Here is a 21,365-nt window from a genome sequence, read left to right as displayed (position 1 = left end):
TTTTAAAGATCATTTTTATTTATGTGTTTGTATAGTCTAAATTATTATGTGTCAATGTATGCATCTGTGCACAGTGTATGTACAAGTGCCCGTGAGAGGCAGAAAAAGACACTTGATCCACTGCAATTGGAGTTAGGGAGAACTCTCTCCAAGAGCAGCGAGTTTCTTAACCACTGAGCCATCTCTGCCCTCTACCCTATTAGCCTTAATGCCACTGCCTGTTAGCCCTTGCTAATATCTCCGTGGCTCAGAAATCCCTCATAATGATCATAGCTTTGCTCCTTGGAGAACAATTAGGATGGGATGGTTTTTCTATTTTATTTTTATTTAAAAAATTCTTAATGTTTTTACCTGTGTGAGCGTTTCGCTTGCATATGCATCTGAGCCCCACTTGGGTGCCTGTGGGGACAGAGGAGGCATCGTATATCTTGGATTGAAGTTGCAGGTGATTGTGGGTTCTGGGAAACAAAGCTTGCTCCTCTGGAAGAGCATCCAGAGCTCCTAACCCCTGGAGCCATCTCTCCAACCCATATTTTAAAATATTGTAATCTTCTTTTTGGGGAGGGGTTGTTTTTGTTTTTTGAGAAAGTTTTTCTGTATAGTTTTGGCTGTTCTGGAATTCCTTCTGGCCTCAAGCTCACAGAGATCTGCCTGCCTCTGCCTCTCAAGTGCTGGAGTAAAAGGAGTGTGCCACTACTGCCTGGCAAAAATATTTTTATCTTTATACGTGTGTGTTTAATGTGTGTGTGCTGTGCATGTGCATATTCACATGTGTGAGTGGGTGAATGTGCGGAGGTCAGAGAACAGCGCAGTCTCTGCCTTTTGCCTTGTTGTGCCTTTGTTGTGAGCGGCTGTGTAAGCCAGGCTCTCTGGTCAAGGTCTTTGAGAGATTCTCATGCCTCCGCCTCCCATCTCATCACAGGAGTGCTGGAGTTGCAGACACTTGCGCTACTGTACCTGACTGTGGGTCCTGGACGTATGAGCTCAGGTCCTCAAGTTTGTGTGGAAAGTACTTCACCCATGAGCCATCCTTTTGCTATTTTGGATTCTTATTGTTACTTGGACAATAGGAGATACCAGTCCTGTAGATGCTTCCTCAATAGCCCTTCCTTCCTTCCTTCCTTCCTTCCTTCCTTCCTTCCTTCCTTCCTTCCTTCCTTCCTTCCTCCCTCCTTCCCTTCCTCTCTCCCTTCTTCCTTCCCTCCCTCCCTCCCTCCCTCCCTCCTTCTCTCCCTCTTTCTTTCTTTCTTTCTTTCTTTCTTTCTTTTCTTTCTTTCGTTTTTTGAGACAGGGTTTCTCTGTGTTACCTTAGTGTCCTGGAACTCATTCTGTGGGCCACGCTGGCCTTGAATTCACAGAGATCCACTTGTCTCTGCCTCCAGAGTGCTGGGATTAAAGGTGTGTGCCTCCAAGGCCAGCTACCAACAGCCATTCTTTGCTCACAAAAACCCTTAACCTTCCCAGCGATGTTAGTTTCTCTTAGTATATTCGTCTTTCTTTCACTCAAGGAAGAATCCTTGAGATCCTCCAAGAGCATAGTCCATGTATACCTGCTCCGTGTACATATGCACATGTGTGTGTATGATGTGTGCTGTTAAGGAATTCATCTAGTATACCCACTCACTGGCTTAGCATCTGGGTAGGAGCTCTCTGAGTTGGTCAGGCTGTGTAATTTGTGTTGCTTCTTACAGGTGTGGTCTCTAAACATATAGGCTTAGGTTCTAGTTCTCCTTTCTCTATACCTCCGTTTGGCTCTCTCCATTCCGTATTCTCTTTTTGCTTACATCTTTCTCTAAGGGTCAGTAGAAGGGCACTGAGATATATTTTTCTGTCCCTTTCAGGTGACGATGCTTCTGACCCAGCTGAGGTAGGGGGCAGTGATGGTTTGTGTCAACTATCTGAGAATCTTTGGACTCTGGGGAACCCTGGAATTGAGTTTTCAGAAAGAAAACCTCAGCAGTCATTCCGTGTATGTTAGCTAGCTTCCCATAATTATAAGAAATACCCGAGGTAATAAACTCATGAAGACAAAGGTTTTCTTCAGCTAGCACACTGTAGCAGGCGTGTGCAGGGAAGCAGTTAGCTATGAACCTGACGGGAGAATGAGCAGCCCGGGGAATGCTCTTCCCTCGGGCGTGAGTCCAGGCCACTTCCACCCTATTGTAGAAACAATGTTGAGTTCAGCTCCGTCTCACACACTACGTACGTCTTCTCAGGCCATCCACTCTAAGTCTCAGCTTCCTTAGCTGCAGAATTAGCTATTAAGAGACCAGGCTCACAGGACCCTTTAGGAAATACTCTGCTCAAAAGCATTTGGTAACATGCACAGAAAACCAATTTGCTGTCCTTGCTTCTAGCACTTTCCCTGCCCAACTACACCTTCTTCTTTTGACTCAAGATTCCCTAATCCCACATTTTGTTTTCTGGCAAACTGAGATTGTTTTGTTCATTTTAACCAAGTTTTGCATTACAAACTCTTTTCTGATGAGGTTTTATTTCTCTAAAAACTTTGAGCCAAAGTGTACACATTTGGAACACAGACTTATTTTTAAAAACATTATCACATATGGCCTTAGGGACATGGGAGGCAAGCCTGAGCTCTGACCCCTCAGAGGTGGGGGGACCAGCCAGCTACAGCGATGTTCTCACCAGTGATATAGCTGGCCTCTGGGGAGCACAGGAAAGACACGATTCCTGCACAGTCCTCAGGCTGACCCACTCTGTATGGAGAGAGGAGAGGAGGCTGAAACAGTGATGACCTCACATCAGCCCCATGCACTGTGGGAAGCTGCCGAATCAAGACCCCGTGGGGATGAGCAAAGATTCACAAGCGGAGGCTTATGGGCTCTGCTAGGAGCCTTTGGGGAGTGGCTAATGACCCACAGAGCAACAGACTCTGGCGTCTCTTCTTTCATGTAGGTTCTGAGGTCATGCTAAGTCAGATCTACAGGGGAGTCTGCCTCATGATAACCTACCTCTGCATTCCATAGACGTACTTCAAATGGTCCTCAAAGGCCGGGTCTTCCGTGAGCTAAAGGCAAGGTCAGAAATTAGAGTCCCGTTCACGCAGGATGCAGTCACATGGGCTCTGCAGGACGCATGCTGTATGTTTGTGAAAGGGCTTCTCTGGGGACACTCTGGGATGACCCTGATTTTGATTCTAATGTGGATTCCCAAAGCTGTGGACCAGAACATCTGAGTGAAAAGGAGACCAAAAGGTTTAAGATTGCAGGACCCACTAGGAGAACACGGCTCGCAGAAGCAACTAAGCAGGGGTCGCGTAGACTGGCAGAGACTGAAGCGAAAATCACCGAGCCTGCATGGGTCCAAACTAGAGCCTCTGCACTCATGCTGTGGTTGTTTGGCTTGGCGTTTTTGTAGGACTCCTCACAATGGGAGAGGGGTGTCTCTGACTCTTTCGCCAGCTTGTGGGACCCTTGTCCTCCTACTGGATCGCTTGGTCCAGCCTTGATAGGGTTGGTGCCTGGTCTTGTATCTTGTAATGCTGTGTTTGGCTGATATCGCTGGGGCACTGCTCTTTACTGAAGGGAAAGAGGAGGAGTGGGTCTCCAGGAGAGGGGAGGTGGCGGGCCGACAACTCGGAGGTGTGGAGGGAGGGGAAATTGTGGTCAGGATGATCATATGAGAGACTTAGAAAAAAGAGTGCAGGGGCATATCTGGGAGGTGGCAGGCGCCCAGAACTCAGGGGCTGGACGAGCTTCTTGCCCTTGGTCCTCACCACCCGGCCGAAGTCCGTGTTGATGACGCCTGGTGCTAAGCAGTTCACTCGAATGTTCTTCGGTGCTAGCTCTACTGCCAGGGTCTTGGTTAATCCCAGCAGGGCTGTTTTACTGACATTGTAGACTCCCAGCCTCTGAGGACAGAAAGAGGGCCAGATGGGGAGACTGGAATTGAGGACAAGGAAGAGACACTTGTGTTTCCTGCACTCTTCTCGGGGAATCTGTCCTGGTTAGTATCCTGATCACCAAGTTTGGAAGTCAGTGTCCAGAAGAGAGGGCACATGTTCCTCCTACAGGCATTTATAGAAGATGAATGCCTCTTTTGCCTATGAGCAGTTCTGAGAAAGCCTCTGTTAAATGTCCGGTTATTTCCACATACCCCATTTTCTGAAAAAAGGGAGTTTCCTCTAATCTGACTGGAGCCACAGAGAGTCATACTTACAGGAAACGGTATATAGGCTGCGACTGAGGACACCAGGACCACGGAACCTTGTCTGGCAAGATAAAGAGGGACAGAACATAAGCTGACCCCAGTTATCTTCTGCGTGACTGAGAATAGAGTTGGTGTTGGGGGATGGTAGGAATGGGAGTCACAGAGAACAGCTTAGGCCGGGCAGGGTTTATCTTCCTTTTCCTCTATGTCCTCGATAATGTTTATCAGGTTATAGTAACAGAAAGGCCGTCTGTGTTTGGACTTTGTTTTTGGAAAAAAGTTGACTGTGCATTACTATTGCTAAATGGACATAATATAAACTTACTGCTGTTTTATTTTTCAGACAAGGTCTCTCTATAACGTAGCTCTGGCTGTTCTGGAACTTTCTTTATAAATCAGGCTGACCCTGAACTCACAGAGATCTGCCTTTCTCTTCCTTTAATGTTGGTATTAAAGGTGTGCACCACCACCGCCTGTCAAACTGACTCTTATATCCATGGATCTCTCAACCCTCATTGGAGAAGCTTCTGTTGTGGCTGATGGGGATTGACGCAGAAACCCACAGTTGGTTAAGGCGAAGAGAATGCGAGCTCAGCCGACACGGGACAACTCGCTCACACCTCCTCCTCCCCAGGATGAGGCTGCCGAAAGAGTTTAAGAACCAGAGGTTTGGGATGACTGCAGTGAAACCATGTTTTCCAGACACAGCAGGACAGCTGTTCAGATAAGTGCACAGCTGTTGTGATGGCGTGCACAAGATCTACATGAGCTCAACTCAGACCTACTCCCAGCACAGAGCTGTGGACATGGAGACCCACCCTGCGCTGAGGATAAGAGATAATAATAATAATAATAATAATAATAATAATAATAATAAAGCCAGGAAATTGGATGGGGCGGGTTGCTCTGGAAGGAGTGAGGGAAAGGATGGATATGATCCAAACGAGCGTTTGAAGTTCTCAAAACCTAATAAAATAAGAAAAAATAGACTAGAACCATTTTCTATGCATTCTTGAATTAATTTTGGTAGGGTACATGATTTTAAAAAATTGTGTTTCATTACAGTCTCAGCCTGTGTTTATCACAAACTTTTCTGGTTGGCATTCTCATTTGTTTAATGCCATTTTATTGCCTTTTGCCTCTCTAGTGATGCTTTTGTCTTTATCCCTGATATTATTTGTTCTTTCCCTCATCAGTTTCACGAGCAATCTGTCAAAAGCACCATTTTTTGAAAAATACATTTTTGGTTTTATTTATTTATGTATTATATTGCTCCCAGTCTCTCTTGCTCCTCCTCCAGCCTCCTCCCTTGAATGTGTGTGTGTGTGTGTGTGTGTGTGTGTGTGAACATGAGTGTGTGAATGCAAGTGTGTCTGGACATCCTAGGACATGCTTGGGTGTCATTCTCAGGTGTCATGCGCTTTCTTTGAGGAGGGATGTTTCACTGAACTCTCTTGCCTCCGTGGCTAGGCTGGGTGGTTAGGGCCTTCAGTGGTGAAGCACATGGCTTCCTTATGTGGGTTCTGTGGAGCAAGCGCAGGTCCCCATGCTTGTGAGGCAAGCACTTTATTTACCTCCCTGGCCCCAGCTTGGTGATTATTATATTTTAACAGTTTTACCAATGAACTAAGAATCCCTTACCATCTAACCTTCAATTCTGTGATTTTTAAGTCCCACCCCAGTTCCCTTTTGTCTGTCTGTTTTTGTTTTCTTTCGGATTGTGTTTGTTTTGTCTCTACCTCCCTGTCCTATTAGTTTAAAAATGTATCTTGTCCTCTGTGGCCATTGTTGGAGCTGTCTGTGCAGAAAGGAAAATGGAGCTGTCTAACTAATTAAAATATAATGTCCTTGCTCTGTCTAAACAACATAGGAATCTCTTAACAGTGTAACTCAACTTCTATCTTTCTGATGTGAAAATTACTTTTGTATCTTTTTATTTCTCTGAAACCTCCAAGACAGTTTTGTTTTTGCGGAATAGATGGTTTGGTTTGCTCCTGTTACTATTTTCTCCGCCTTTCACTCCAATTTTTGTCTCAGGTTTTATAGGTTTTACAGAGCGGCTGTCTAATTCCTCCTGCAGGAAGCAAGTGGCTTAGAATGTCCTTCAGTGACTGACGCCTGTCTGCCCCGGAACGCTGGAACCCTACCCTGGGCTTCTGAGAGATGCATTTGTTGAGTATAGAATTACACGCTGAGAGTGCTGCTTTCTCCAGCATACGGGAAGCTCCATTTAAATTGGGTCTTGAAGAAGGATAATTAGGACTTTTAGCAAGTAGGCAAGACTGGATGGAAATATTTTAAATGGAGTTCATTTCATGAAATTCTGCCTTCTTCAAAAACAATTGAAGCAATTTGGCTTGCTTAGATCCCAGAATAATAGTAATAAATTAATATTTTTGTAAATGGTAAGCTGAATTTAATTATGAAATTATATCTCTACTACTTATATGATAAACTAAGCTGCAGGTCATTTTACTTTCAAATAATACTTATTACTTATTATAGTAAATACATAGGTAGATTTTTTTTACTTCATTTGGGAGCTGGCATTTATTATGTCGGTTATGTTCAGGAATCCGTTAACCACCTGAGCTCGACCTGAAGACCGTGAATGGCAGGGATGCACAGCAGTGATGAGCCCCCATCTAAAGGCCTCGGACTTCAAAGCCCGTGCAGTCCTCTCATTAGTTCTTTCTAGCTAGTTCTGTGCAGCTGGGTTCTGCAGAGGCGCCCAGGTCAGCTACCGGGAAACAGAATAATCCACATATCAGCCCCAGCATTGGCTGTTTTTGTCTATTTGTGTCGGACTCACACAGAGGGCACCCTCTGATGGACAGGACCGTCCTGCTAAAAGAAAAATCCAAAGCCATCGGATTGAACTGTATCCTATGAGCTACCGTTTGGTCATTTTTCCTCTCTCTTTAAAGAATTTATTATTTTCTTTTAAAAAGAAAACAAACTATCTTTTTTCATTATACATACCAATCCAAGTTCCCACTCCTTCCTTTCCTCCCATTCCCTCCACACACCCTCCCACCCCACCCCACTTCAACCCTCAGAGAGGGTAAGACACATTGCTTTGGGGAAGGTCCAAGGCCCTCCCTACTATATCTAGGTTGAGCAAGGCATACATCTAAAGAGAATAGAATCCCCAAAAGCCAGTACATGCAGTAGGGATAAATCCTGGTGCCACTGCCAGTGGCCCCTCAGTCTGCCCCAGCCTTGAGACTGTCAACCACATTTAGAGGGACTAGTTTGGTCCTATGCTTTTTCCTTCCCATTCCGGCCAGAGTTGGTGAGTTCCCATTAACTCAAGTAGACTATTTCAGTGGGTGCACCCATCAGCGGTAAAAAAACAATAACATCTTGAATTTTGCATGCAAATGGATGGAACTAGAAAACACTATGCTAGGTGGGTGAGGTAACCCAGACCTAAAAAGATGAATATGGTATGTACTCACTCATAAGTGGATACTTGCTATAAACAAAGGATATTGAGCCTATAGTTCATGATCCTAGAGAAGCTAAGTAACAAGGTGAACCCTAAGAAAAACATATATAGATCTAAATAGACAAGATTGCCTGACAACATTGGAGGCATGCGGATGGGGGGAGAAGGGAGGGTAGGAAGGGAAGAGGGGAACAGAAGGGGAGGGGGCAAGGAAAATTTGAGGGAATGGGATAGCTGAGATGGAATAAGGATAGAGATGAGAGCAAGGAAAGAGATATTTTGATTGAGGGATGTAATGAGGAGGTGAGCAGGCCTGCTTTTTGTCCTGCTTGCTCCTGCATGGCTAGCTTAGCCTCGGAAATAACAACATACAAATTGTATTCATTGAAATACTGCCTGGCCCATTAGCTCTAGCCTCTTATTGGCTAATTCTCACATCTTGATTAACCTATTTCTAATAATGTGTGTAGCACCATAAGGTGGTGGCTTACTGGGAAAGATTCTAGCCTACATCTGTCTCCTTTCAAAGAATCATGGCGTCTGACTCACTGCCTTCTTCATCCCAGCATTCTGTTCTGTCTTCCCTGCCTACCTATGTGCTGACCTATCAGGCCAAGCAGTTTTCTTTATTAATTAACCAATGAAAGCAACAGATAGAAAGAAGGCCCATCTACATCAGAGGGAGCCATTATAGGGTTAGCAGAAACCTGGCTCTAGAGAAATTCCCAGGAATCCACAAGGATGACCCCAGCTAAGACCCTAAGCAACAGAGGAGAGGGGGCCAGATCCTGACTTGCCCTGTAGTCAGACTGATGAATATCTTTTTTTCTTTTTCTTTTTCTTTTCTTTTCTTTTCTTTTCTTTTCTTTCTTTCTTTCTTTCTTTCTTTTTTTTTTTTTTTTGAGACAGGGTTTCTCTGTAGCTTTGGAACCTGTCCTGGAACTAGCTCTTGTAGATCAGTCTGGCCTCAAACTCACAGAGATCCCCTGCCTCCCAAGTGTTGGGATTAAAGGTGTGTGCCACCGTTGCCCGGCTCTGACTGATGAATATCTTAAATATCACCATAGAACCTTCATCCAGCAACTGATGAAAACAGAGGCAGAGACCCTCATGGGAGCACTGGACTGAGCTCCCAAAGTCCAGTGGAAGAGTGGGAGGAATGAGAATATGGGCAAAGACGTTTGGCCATTTTTATCCTGCAAATGTGGCACTTTTGAAAATATGGTTCAGTCGAATCCTACAGCATGCCTGTGTTGGAACTGGAAGGGGGCTTCATCGTCATAGTAAGAAATTCTGGCTGTATTTCACAGGCAACAGCTATGTCTAGAAAAGCAACACCCTGCCTGTACCAAGTGTTTGGCCTGTGCTTGCTGGACTCAGAACGCCAACACAGGACCAGACAGGGAAGCAGTGCAGCTGGAAGAGAGATTGGCTTGCTTTTCTCCCTGGGAACCCTATGCATGCTGAGAACGCACTCCACGTGTGCCAAGTTACATGCCCAGCCCTGGAAGCAGAGTCTTATGGCAGTATGTGTAAAGCACTTGGCCCAGAAGCAACCTCTGCTCACCGCTCTGAGTTACAGAGTGAGAGCCATGTTGGCACGGAAGACTGCCGACGAGCGTCTTCAGAGCAGGAGCGGCTACAAGAGAAGAGACCTGCTAAGTTTAAGGAAAACAGACAAAGACGGGGTGGGTCTGTGGTGCAGCGAACAAGAAAGAGTTCCTGGGAAAACAGTGACAGGGATCCTGCCCCCCCTAAAAAAAAAACCGCTCAACTCCTGGAAAACACATTTCAGAAAACATCTCAAGCCACTGAGATCAGTGGGAAACCCCGTTGGTGCCCAGTCTCCCTCACAGGTGAGACTACACCGAGCTGATCAGGCCTGTCTCTATCCCGGCCCGAGACAGAAGGCGGAGAAGTAGGCTAGAGATGCCCCGCGGCACCTCAGGTCCACCAGTCCCTGTGACCTGCGCTCCTGCGTGCCGAAAGAGGTCACTTTCATTTCTGGATTCCGGGACAGTTGTGGGAACTCCTGCCTTCCTATTTCTGTACCCCTTCACATCCCCCATACCTCTCCACCCCCACTCCTATTCTCCTTTCAAAAGATTCATCGACAAATTCCTGGACCACTGCGTTCTCTAGGCACAATAATGGATAGGGTTATTTGATTTCTGTTAGTGACCCCGAAGTCTGAAAGGCAAACTTTTATTGTGCTTGTGTTATTGGCACACTCTTGCTTCCCTGCTCCCCGTTCCATACCGGATAACTCCTCCCTTTCCCACTTCCCGATCCTCACCCCCTGTTTTCCATATGGGGCAGCAGCTGGCTCAGCAGCAGGGCTGGGGCCTTCACATTCACACCCAGGATCTGAAATCAGAGCAAATAAGAGATAGAATCAGTTTCGTGTTCTTTCATAGCAGGAAACATGCACTGTGGAATATGTACACAATGCTTCTGCCAAGGAAATTTATTGAGGCCTTTATGGGGCTAAGGCGACATCTTGAGGTTCAGTACTAAAGGGATCAGGTTGATGTCTCTGGGGACTGAGATCATGAAGTCTGGGATATCTTTTCTTAGCTCCAAAGGTACTTGCTTCACCTGGGTCACAGCAGACCCCACCAGGGAAAACCAGGAATGGTTGAATTTCAGGATTACAGCCTCTAAGGGCCAGTGCTGTAGAAGAAACATTTCTGGGCAAGGGAGAAAGACATTCACTTCTCTAGATGATCAGAATTTCAACTTAGACATTCTTTGCTCCATCTTACAGATGGGGAAATTGAGGCTCAGGGAGTCTGAACCCCTGGCCTTGCTCTGTGTGCGTGAGCTTAGGACAGCACGGATGTGTGGGAGCTAAGGACTACTGCTAGGTATGCAAACTTACACGGGGAGAGGGTTATCCAGGTGCTGAGGATGGAGCTCTACCAGCTCTTGTTAGCTTCCCCAGGTCTCACCTTGTCCCAGATCTGCTCACTGCTCCTTAAGGTACTCCCCACCAAGGGATTAGTCCCTGCGACACACACCAGGAAGTCCACACCCCCACAGCTTTCCAGGGCCTGCAGGAAAGGAGGAGACATGGGGGGAAGGGAAGTTTGGTTGCAGTGGGACACCATTCTTGTTGGTCTGGTAATACGCTTGGATCCAGTCCTGGAGAGGAACAACCCTAAGCAAGGCTGGAGAATGGCTGGTTCTCTCTTCAGGAGCCAACAGCAAACTTCTGAACAGAGCTGGGGTTTCAGCTCAGATGGCTTCTGTGCTGCCACCCCAGGTACCCCAACCTGCCAGTTCCTTAACACATCTTTCCTGGAATACACTGGCCAGCTCTCCATTTTCCTGAGTGCTCTAGATCTGGCTAAGAACCAGGACTTGTTTTTCTATAATATCTCTGTCCCTGCTTGGATCCTCCCTAAGGGTCTGGTCTTCCAGGAGGGTCGGGTGGATGCAGCTTCCTTCCCTCCCAAAGGGCTTCCCACTTCATCATCTCCCTCCTGCCCTGAACGTGTGTTTTCCCTGCTCAGGTCTGTTCAGGGGAGATTATGGGACTGTCAAGCAGAACTGAGTGACATGGTGGTGAGTCAGGTCCTGCAATGGAGTCTTTAACCGGCTGCCCTCGTGTGGATCACAGAAGCTGGACCCCTGTACCCTCACCGTGGCCACCAGCTGCTCCCGGTCTTCTGCCTTCCCCACATGGCACACAGTGCCCGTCACACTCAACCCCTCCTCCTTCAATGTGGCCACTGCACGGTCCACATTCTGCTGCTTCCGGCTGCTGATGACCACGTGGGCCCCATCCTGGGCCAGACGCCGAGCAATGGAGAAACCAATCCTGTGGAGAAGGATGGAGAGGATGTTGTGACAGTTCAGACGTGGATTGACCCCTTTCTTTCTTGCTATGCTTTTTTTTTTTCACCCCGAGGCATCAAACTAGTTTTCTCTATTGCTCCAGAGCAGCTAGCTTCATGCCCTACGTCTGCATGATTAAGAAGGCTGAATTGAATCTGTGTTCCTCATCAGATTTTGGCCTCATCTCCACAACTGACTGTCCACGCCCAGGTCCCCAAGCCAGTTGCTACTGTAGAGCTCTTTGACCCAGGTCTCTGAATGCCGCTGAGTGCTCATAGGCACTCGGCATGGAAGGGTGTCGCTATCAACCTACACAGCACTACCTTTGACTAACAGAAGTTTGGAGCAATGGTTGAATCCCTTCTACCTTCCTTTGATGCGTTACTCCACGATACATTCATGAGTTCTACTGAATTTTGGGCCCATCCACCATGAAGTGTCTTGTATTGGGCCATGCTGGTAACACATCTGGCGCTGGCTTTATCTCCAGTCCCTTGGAGTTTCTAAGTAGAATCGTATTCTCAAGACTCTTAAGCCTTAAGGCCTTGCTTTGTGGGGCCAAGGTTAGGACAAGGAGGTCAGCCAAATCCAGAGATACCCACAGCTTCCGAGTTCCCAACGGGTTGCTCTCACCCATTTGTGGACCCTGTAACCACAGCGACTTTGTTGGCCAGTGCAAGTCTGCAGTTTGATCCATTACTGGTGCTTCTCACAGAGAGTGCAGGCACAAGGGCTGGGAGTCTCTTCCAGCCCTGGATCAGAGGCCTAAACATTGGGTTTCTGTTTGCTCTTCTTTTTGGCAAGCTTGGATCAGAGAGGGTGATCTCTAGAAAAGAAAAACAAACATAGTTACAGTACCAGATCTTATAAGGAGGGGTTTATTTTGATGCTCTGTGTTGGGCTGAGCCTGGCATGGTCTAGAACTCTCTAGCAGAAGTTCAGTCTAGCAGGAGCACCTAATACTTTAACATAACATTCACTGTTCCACACTCCCTCAGTGCTCTAGGGCCAGTGGTGAGGAGGAGGCATGAAGGACCAGGATCAGGGAGGGAAGGGAAGTTTTTGTTGCAATGGAACACCATTCTTTGTTTAACGTCTCTGGGGATATGCCTGGATCAAATCCAAAAGAAGACTTATAAATGTGTTGGGTTGCATTCATATAGTTGTCATGGGTTTGGGCTGGACCTGCCTGGGTCAACTCAAGAGGCTATGGCTCTATCTAGTCCGGTGTTTATTAGCTTAAGATTTCCCATGTCCAACCTTTTAAACTGTAATGTTTTTGGCTACCTGGAATCAAGTGCTCACATTTACGTATAGAGATTCAACAAGCATCCATTCACTGAGTCTCCTTAGGATGATGAGCAGATAATTCACAGGTTTGCTGTGAAAGGACCAAAGACATAAGATCCACACATGAGCAGGCTTTGCCGCGACCCAATGACTGCTTAAGGGTCACATGTTTTATGACTTTGATCTTATCTCAAGCCTTAGGACACACTACACATCTTGTTTCACTGAAACTACATTTTCCAAGTCTTCTAGACTGTTCTTCAGTTTTATCCTGGTGCCGGTGTGTGTGTGTGTGTGTGTGTGTGTGTGTGTGTGTGTGTGTGTGTGTGTGAAGGGGGCGGGGTGTTTTCTGAGCCTCAGAGCCAATATTGTCTCTGCCAAAGGATTGTGCGGCTCTTGTTCTTGCTCTTCTTGTAACGTTCGGCTTGCTGAGCCTGAGCGACGGTGCTGGGTGCTCGGCTCTAGCAGGTGCTGGGCTCTGGCCCTTGCTGGCTGGTATCTGCTGGGCTGAATGAATGAATGGAAGAATGAGGGTTTGGCTTCAGTGACCAAGGTTTCCTTAGGGCCCTACTGGATCCGTAGGTCAAATTTCTTAGGGTTAGAAGGTTGGGCCGTTCTCCCCAAACTGTTAGCTCTGTCAACTCAGCTCTAGCTTCAAAATATTTATCCTAAAGTAGTCATTCTGGCCTTGCCAGTGCTCAGGTGTTGGGTGAACCAGGCATTGTGTACAAAGTAACTTGTGTTTTCCTTATATTTGAGTATCTGACCTTCTGTTCAAACCTCCCCAAATCTATAGCTATGAGTGCAGCTAAGAAAGCAGGGCTCCCATTAAAGCACTTCGACTTTAGTAAATCTTGGGTAAATATCAAAGCAGACAAGTGCTGCTGAAGAAACCTAAAGACAAATCGGATCCATGGTCTTAGGATTTAGCTCAGGCACTTCTCATTTATTGTGGGGCTTTACTTCCCCCGTCGCTGAAGATTCAAAAGAGCAAGCGAGCGCGCGTGCGTGCGTGCTTTCTCTTCCTATATCACGTTTCGTGAATGTCACTGAAGGCAATTTAGTCCCAAATTTAAGGGGCTTCATTTGTCTAAGGCCATAATTATTCTTTGTACTCCTAAGCTGCCCAGGGGAAACAAAAACTAACTCTGACTTGGTCTCTATACTCCCCCGCCACAGCCCAGTTCCCCTCTACCCATCCTGTTCCCCCCCCCCCCGCCCGTTCGTTTGTCACTTTCTGCTATTTTTCTCTAATCCCTCTCCAGCCCCCGAAAAAGATACAGAATCCAGACATGCTGTTTTCTTTAAATTCATTCAATGACAAATTTGTGTGTGTGTGTCCTGCTCTGCACGGGGTAACAAAGATGACTCTCATGATTTTAGTATTGAGAAACACTCAGTCTGAGCTGGGACTGCAGAAGAATAAATAAAAATTTGGCAAATGTGGTAGAAGCAGAATGTTCTCCACACAGGTTTGGGGGTGCACAGGGAAGGAAGATACTTAGTCTGGGGTCACGGTGGTTAGGCAAAACCCCTAGAAGGAGGTGTAGATGCCTGAACTCATTTAGGAAAGAGTACTTCTAATGTTGTGGGTTTTAGAGCAAGGACTAATGCTAATAAAAGGATATATGCATTTTGTAAATTTTTTTTAAAAATGGAAAATTTTATAAGAAAGTTTAGGGAAAATTTGTAAAAGACAAAATGTACCTGGCTTTGAAATGGGTTGGGTGTCACCAGCGGTGGGGGTGGGGGACGGCGATGACAGTGATGATAACAACTGCACTTTGTCTAGTGCTGTCTTCTGGGCGACAAAATCGGTGGGGGTCTCTTTGTCTTGAAACCTGTTACAAGTTAGTGAGCTTCAGGTAACTGATAACAATGTCGATGATGTCTGTCCAGGGTGCTGAGAAATGTCACCTGAAGACTGCCAACTCATTCGCCTTATCCAGAGTGGAAGATCAACCTTGTGTCTAATAAGCAAATTTACTTTACTTAGCGTTTGTTTTACATAGCCGAGACTTTCTGAATTCACTTTAGGATAAACTGTATGTCTTAGGGGCTCCCCTCAGTAATGAACACACTAGTAAACATTTTGGCACTTATTCATTTTATGTTTGTGTGAGAGTTATGATTTTTACTTTGAAAAAAAAAATCATCCCTTAGAGAAGAAAGTGAAAATAAGCCACGCCACAAAGCTAACCACCGCCATTTTAAATATTTTACCTTTCCCTCATCAACACTCCACAGACTTTCTCTGATAAAATAATATTGATATATTCCATGTTACATAAACACCGTAGTACACATGAATTGATTCAGTTTTTCTGGCTGGTTCTTAAAAGATGACTACAGAAAGGAGTTTGGGAATATGGACTGGATTCCAGGCAAGGAAGACAGTATGAGGAGAGGCAAGAACGGCAGAAGATCACCACAGAGCCTGGAACAGGAAGTAGGTGCTAGGGAGTGACTTGAGATGAGGTCCACGCAAGATCTCTGATTCTCAGCCTTCCTAACACTGCGGCACTTTACTACAGTTCCTCATGTTGTGGTGACCCCCGACCATAAAATTATTCCATTGCTCCTTCATAACTGTAAGAATTCATAATTCATAACTTTAATTCTGCTACAGTTATGAATAGTAATATAGACACAAAATATGCAGGATATCTGATATGGGACCCCCGAAGGGATTGTGAGAACCACTGCTGTAGAATGTCAACAGCCACAAGGAGTTTGACTTCATCCAGAGGCCATGTGGGAGCCACTGAAATTTAATAAGAGAATTGAATGTGTCAGATATTGATGTGATCATATTTTTGTTTTATAGGGACTGCTTCAAAGGATTGCATAATGAAGCTGCTCAGTTTGGTTTGGTTTCCAGTCGTAAAGACGGCAAGGTGTGGCAGCCGCTCTTTATTGAAGGAAGTGATCCAGCAGTGCCAGGTAAGGAGATCCCGAGCAAGCGACATGAGTCACATGTCAGGTACCTGGACTCCGGCATCATCTGCCCCCGTTGCATTGATGCCTAACTCTCAGATTGTACTCGGGAGCGGGGAGCATGCATGCAATTCAGGGGAGATGCTTGGCTGTTTTTTGGTCTTCTTATGCCTTATAGTGACCATGATCAGAAATGTCATTGATCGAAAAGACAAGATCTCCTGAGTAAATTGGGAAGGGAAAGGGGAAGAAGGAAGGGGAATGGGAAAAAAAAACCATAGCTCAATAAAAAACAATAAAAAAGAAGTGTCAGTGATCATGACTAGGTAAAGGGAAGTCCTGCAGCAGGTGTGCTTAGGACGATCGTCAGCCCATCAGGGAAGCACATTTTCTCACGCTGAATGTGAAGCATCAAGTCATACCCATGCAGGTGTAGAGCGGGCAGCTGGGTGCCCAAGTTTGCAGTTGGCATTGGCGAGAGGGCCAGGCTGCCAGCAGATATTTGGGAGTTATCACGCAGACTGGCACGGTCTACCTGGCGGTGAGTACACTCAAAGGACAAGGATTAAAGCTGAGTCATAGCAATGTTCTCTGTCTGTCTGTCTTGGTTACTGTTCTATTGCTATGAAAAGGCAGCATGACCAAGACAACTTATAAAAGAAAGCATCTTATAGGGGCTTGTTTACATTTTTAGAGGATGAGTCCCTGACCATCACGGTGAGTAGCATGGCAGAGAACAAGCAGACATGTCATTGGAACGGTAACTAAGAACTATATCTGATTCATAAGCAGGGAGAGCTAACAGGGAATGGCATAGGCTTTTGAAAACTCAAAGCTCCCTGCCCTCACCAGTGACACACCTCCTAATCCTTCTTAAACAGTCCATCAGCTGGGAAACAAACATTCAAATATAGGAGTCTCTGAGGACCATTGTTATTCAAACAATCTCTCTCTCCGTTGAAAAGTAGGAAGAAAACTAGGTACTTTGTGTCTTCAAAACAAAATGGATGAAAGGGATAAGCCCAATGTACAAACTTTACTTGTATGAAATGTCTTTATGTAATGGTGCCATATACAATGCCTACAATCAAAATAAAAAGCATGTGGTACACTGCAATATATGCAATAATTTTGGTTTTTGAAAATATCTGTTAATACTAAAATATCGTATATACTTATGTATTTATGGCATGCTATGTGATGATCAATACATGCACACATTCTATAATGCAAAAATCAAGGTTATACAACATTTATCACACATCGTAATAAAACTGAAAGAGAAGGGGAAAAGTCAAACAGAGAATTCCAAGGAGGAGAACTGGCTGCTGGGAACTGCAGTGACCTAAGGGCTCAGGATTGACTGTCAGCTTGTGCACTGAGGACGCTATTAGTGACGATCATAAAACAGGTTTCGGTGCAAGGGTGAGGGTGCAGAACCCAAGCAGAGTGGGGTCAGAGATAACATCAGGAAGATAGATGAACAAATACAGCCAAGCCTTTCAAAGAGGTTATTTATTGTTATTTTATCCAAAGAAACTGAGAGGGAAATGGAGTGATTGCTAGATGGACAGGTAATTAAAGTGGGATGGGGGGGGGGGACACAACAGCGCTGTGAGCTGCTCAGGACGAGCGCCATGATCCAGGACAGAGAGTGAGACAGTCAGTTCAGACAGAGAGTAGACTTCGGTGAGGAGTGTCCGCCGTCGGAGATGGAGACAGAATACTGCGGAAGGTGGCAGTTAGCTTAAGAGCATCTGTAATTCACTCTGAAGAGAGAACGCAGGTAAGCAAGCGCGAGGGAAGACGGGAGGCATGTGGTCAGAAGCACACTGCCTAATTTTCTCAGGGAAATGAGAGGTGGGACTATGAGCTGAGAGTGAGCATCAAAGGTTTGGGGACTGAAGAAAGGGTATGTGTGGGGAGAGAGAGAGAGAGAGAGAGAGAGAGAGAGAGAGAGAGAGAGAGAGAGAGAGAGAGAGAGAGAGAGAGAGCTGGAGATTAAATGGTTAAGAGAATATGAAGTTGGGCAGTGCCAATACTCTCTTCAATTCAGGCGCAAGCTATGAAGACCGTTGCAATGAGCATGATTTACAAACTGGGGTCCAGACAATGCTTTTATTTCTCTGTGTGGGGATGTAGCTACTGGCTTTATAGGTGATTTTATGTTCAACCATTAAAAAGCATCCTGACTATTTCTTAAAAAAAAAAATCAGGTGCTGTGTATCTCATGGCACAACTTGATCAGATTGGCTGTAGAGGGCTGGGGTGGAGCTCAGTGCTCTGGTGCTTGCCAGCACGTTCAAGGTGTTGTGTCCCACTCTGAGCACCGTAAAAGCAGCAACAATTACTTTGCCAGGTATGTGAGTCTCAAAAACACCCTTGCAGGCAAAACAAAAACAAACAGAAAACAAACAAAACCACAAAGAAAAGTTTCACATCAAGTGGAATTTTCATGATTTTTTATTATATTATAATGCCTTTAAAAATGTGACAGTGTGGCTAGATCAGTTTGGCTTAACAGTGGCCTTACACACCTCGCAGATAAGCCCTGGGAAGGGTGAAGCAGCAGCAAGCCCATTTCAACACATCCAACTGCCCATTTCACAACATCAGAATTCAGAAGTAGTGAAGTAGACCAACGTAGAAAAAAAACAATTCTTAGATACTGATTTATTGATTCATTTAGCAATTCTCTTAAAGCACTGCTTGGGCGGCCTCGTGCTAAGCATGACCTCTCTGGATACCTGGAACAGAATGACCCGCAGAAGTATCTGAAACTGTGGGTCATTGCCCTTAACAACCTGACCAATCTTGCTTGCCATGCACCGGGCCCCTGTGTCTGCGCTCTGTGCGCTGGCACCCAGTTCGCAAGCTTCGGGCAAGGGGGCTGGAGGTTAAAATACACAGACACACACAGAGAGACAGTGACATGGGTCATCCTTGAATTCCCCAAGAATGCCCCCTTTATTGTGTTCAGGGGCAGATTATATAGAGATAGCCACGCCTCAGCCAAACCCACCAGAAACCACTCTCCTGCCATCAGGAACTCCTGAAGGTCTCCTGCTCAGAGCAGCTGTAGGCACTCAGATCAGGGGATTACAAGAAATTGAGGATCTGGGGTCTCACTGCTCCCAACACTTGCTGGCTTGCTCATCCCACTTTGTGGTTTTAGAATATAAAACGAGAACACAAATTGGACCCAGACCTGTCAGGAGCTGTCCTGACTTTGGTCCCCTGGTGAATACATCTCTTTCCCACTCTCATTGGTGTTGGATCGCTTATTCTGGTAAGATTCCAGCTACATTATCTCAGCTTCCAAGACTGTGCTTCCAATACCAGGCGCTGCTCCTAACCAGATCAAGTATAAGGGAAAAAGGTAAGAAACCCTAAGGTGACAATCATTAAAGTAGCCATGTCCCAGTAGGTTTTGGATTGACAAGAGGCAGTCTTCACTCTGAATCATCACCTCACAGCACAATAAGGAGTGGAGGCGGCTCCCTCCCTCTTTGAACTGGCTAATGAAAGGGTCCCTGGAAAGTGAGTTTGCAGCACTTTGAGCAGAGGCACTTTCTCAGGTAAACTTTAGGGAAGGACACATTTCAGACAGTGAAGATCTGAAGGCTGAGTTTGAAGGGACCGCAACCTCTCCACCACCAGTTTTATGCGTCATAAATATAAACACTAAAGTCATTTTTTACAGCAACTTTTCCAAGTAGTTGAGTCACCACACCTCAATAGTCTGAGAACATTTGCACCGCTTCAGTAAGATTCATTCACACCTCTCTGAACTAACCTCCAATCCCACGTCCGCCTCAGGTAGCTTTGACTTACTTTCTGTAGTTTAAATATAATTTTGTCATTAGTCTTTTCTGAACATTTCATATGTGTCTTAGCTACTTTTCTGTTGCCATGGCAAAATACCATAATCAAGGCCACTTATTTTTTCTTTATTATTATTATTATTATTAAAAATTTCCCCCTCCTCCCCCTCCTCCAATCCCCCCCTCCAGTCCAAAGAGCAATCAGGGTTCCCTGCCCTGTGGGAAGTTCAAGGTCCTCCCCCCTCCATCCAGGTCTAGGAAGGTGAGCATCCAAACAGACTAGGCTCCCATAAGCCAGTACGTGCAGTAGGATCAAAACCCAGCATCAAGGCCACTTATAAAAGAAAGAGTTTAATTTGGAGCTAGTGGTTTCAGAGGGTGAGTCCATGCCCATCTTGGCAGCACGGTGGCAGGAAGGCAGGCATGACACGGGGCCAGTCGCTTAGATCTGAGCCACCAGCATGAGGCGGAGAGAGAACCAACTGGACTGGCATGAGAATTTGGAACCTCAAAGTCCACCCCCGGTGCCACATCTCCTCCAGCAAGGCCATACCTCCTAGTCCTTCCCAAACAGTTGTACCAACTGAGAACAAAGAAGCATATGAGCTTATAGGGGCCATTCACATTCAAACCACCATGGTATGAATATTGCTGTGATTACCCATTGGAAAGTTTTCTTGTTTACTGGTCTGTATTATGGTTTGTAGCTGTCTTTTGCCCATGGAATAGGCTGCTTGTCTCAAGCATATGGAAATGTGGAATTTTGAAGAGAGTGAAAGAGAGAGAGAGGGAGAGAGAGAGAAAGAGAGAGAATTTCGACATATACTTACCTTAATGGAGTATCCCAAGGGCTGTGTTCGAGGCCTGTAAGGAACTGGAGTGTCAGGACCAGCTTTCAAGGGTGTCTGGGCAGTTATCCCTCCTGTGCGTGTTTTTAAGTTGGGCTGTCCACCAGCTCCTCCTTCCTTCAGCACACACCCACGACATCTCCCTGCCCTCTTTCCAGCCTTCATACTGCTGAGTAATCAAAGTTCAGTTAGCACTAGTCTTCCACTTTACAATAGAAATGATTTTAATTTGCATTTACCTAATAGTGATGAGGAGCATTTCTTCATACACGTGGTAGCCATTTGTGTCTACTTTTGTGACTTGTTAATTCAGGTTTCTTGCTCACTTAAAAAACTGTTCCATGCCAATTTTATACGTGTATGTAAAGCTTTCTGATCATACTTGTCTTTCACCTTCTCTAATCCATCTTCCAAATAGCTTCACTCCTCCCCAGTCAATTCCCACTCCTCCCAAGTCTCACTCCTCCCAAGTCAATCCCCACTCCTCCCAAGTCTCACTCCTCCCAAGTCAAGCCCACTCCTCCTAAGTCTCACTCCTCCCAAGTCCCACTCCTACTTTGTCTTTTGTTTAATGACTCATTGAGTTTAACCAGGATGCCTTCATGAGCAATGAGTGTGTCGTTATTGACTGGAGCAGGGTAATTCACTCGTGGGTACACCACTGAAGACAATGACCCCCTCCCAACAGTAATCAGCCACCAATAGCTCCAAGGGATGGAAGGTGGGTGGGAACAAGGTTCCATGAGACCCTTCCTTATCCATAACTATCTTGCTCATTTTTAATAAACTTATTATTTGTTATCAATATTGATTTGAGTGTCTTATTTGTTTTGGATATTAACCCTTATCAGATGCATAGATTGCAAATATGTTTTCTTATTCTGTAGGTTGGCTCTTTGTTCTGCTGTTTCAGTTGCTTTACAGGACAGAAAACCAAACGTTTTAAATTAAAAACTTCATGCATGTTTAATATGGGGTGGTTCTTCCTCCTCTCCCCCACCT

General features: G+C 45.7%; 1 protein-coding gene and 1 long non-coding RNA gene across 2 annotated transcripts in view; both read right to left on the bottom strand.

Annotated features, from left to right (window-relative positions):
- Positions 1-21,365, bottom strand: part of LOC126490862 (uncharacterized) — a 234,084-nt gene that overhangs the window by 58,617 nt on the left and 154,102 nt on the right. The gene's annotated exons all lie outside the window — the stretch shown is intronic.
- On the bottom strand, positions 1,322-20,395 carry LOC126490859 (dehydrogenase/reductase SDR family member 2, mitochondrial-like). The gene is made up of 7 exons (XM_050126075.1): positions 20,346-20,395; positions 12,098-12,290; positions 11,270-11,447; positions 10,576-10,677; positions 9,921-9,991; positions 4,183-4,234; positions 1,322-3,874 (listed from the first exon to the last, which is right to left on the bottom strand). The coding sequence occupies exons 2-7, from the start codon at positions 12,235-12,237 to the stop codon at positions 3,446-3,448; spliced, it is 972 nt and encodes a 323-aa protein (XP_049982032.1). The 5' UTR covers positions 12,238-12,290; positions 20,346-20,395; the 3' UTR covers positions 1,322-3,445.

The sequence above is a fragment of the Alexandromys fortis genome, unplaced genomic scaffold, assembly GCF_014885135.2.
Source record: "Alexandromys fortis isolate MF-2015 unplaced genomic scaffold, M_Fortis_MF-2015_v1.1 scaffold_258, whole genome shotgun sequence".
In the NCBI taxonomy this organism is placed as follows: domain Eukaryota; kingdom Metazoa; phylum Chordata; class Mammalia; order Rodentia; family Cricetidae; genus Alexandromys; species Alexandromys fortis.
This window is presented reverse-complemented; position numbering and strand designations above follow the sequence as displayed.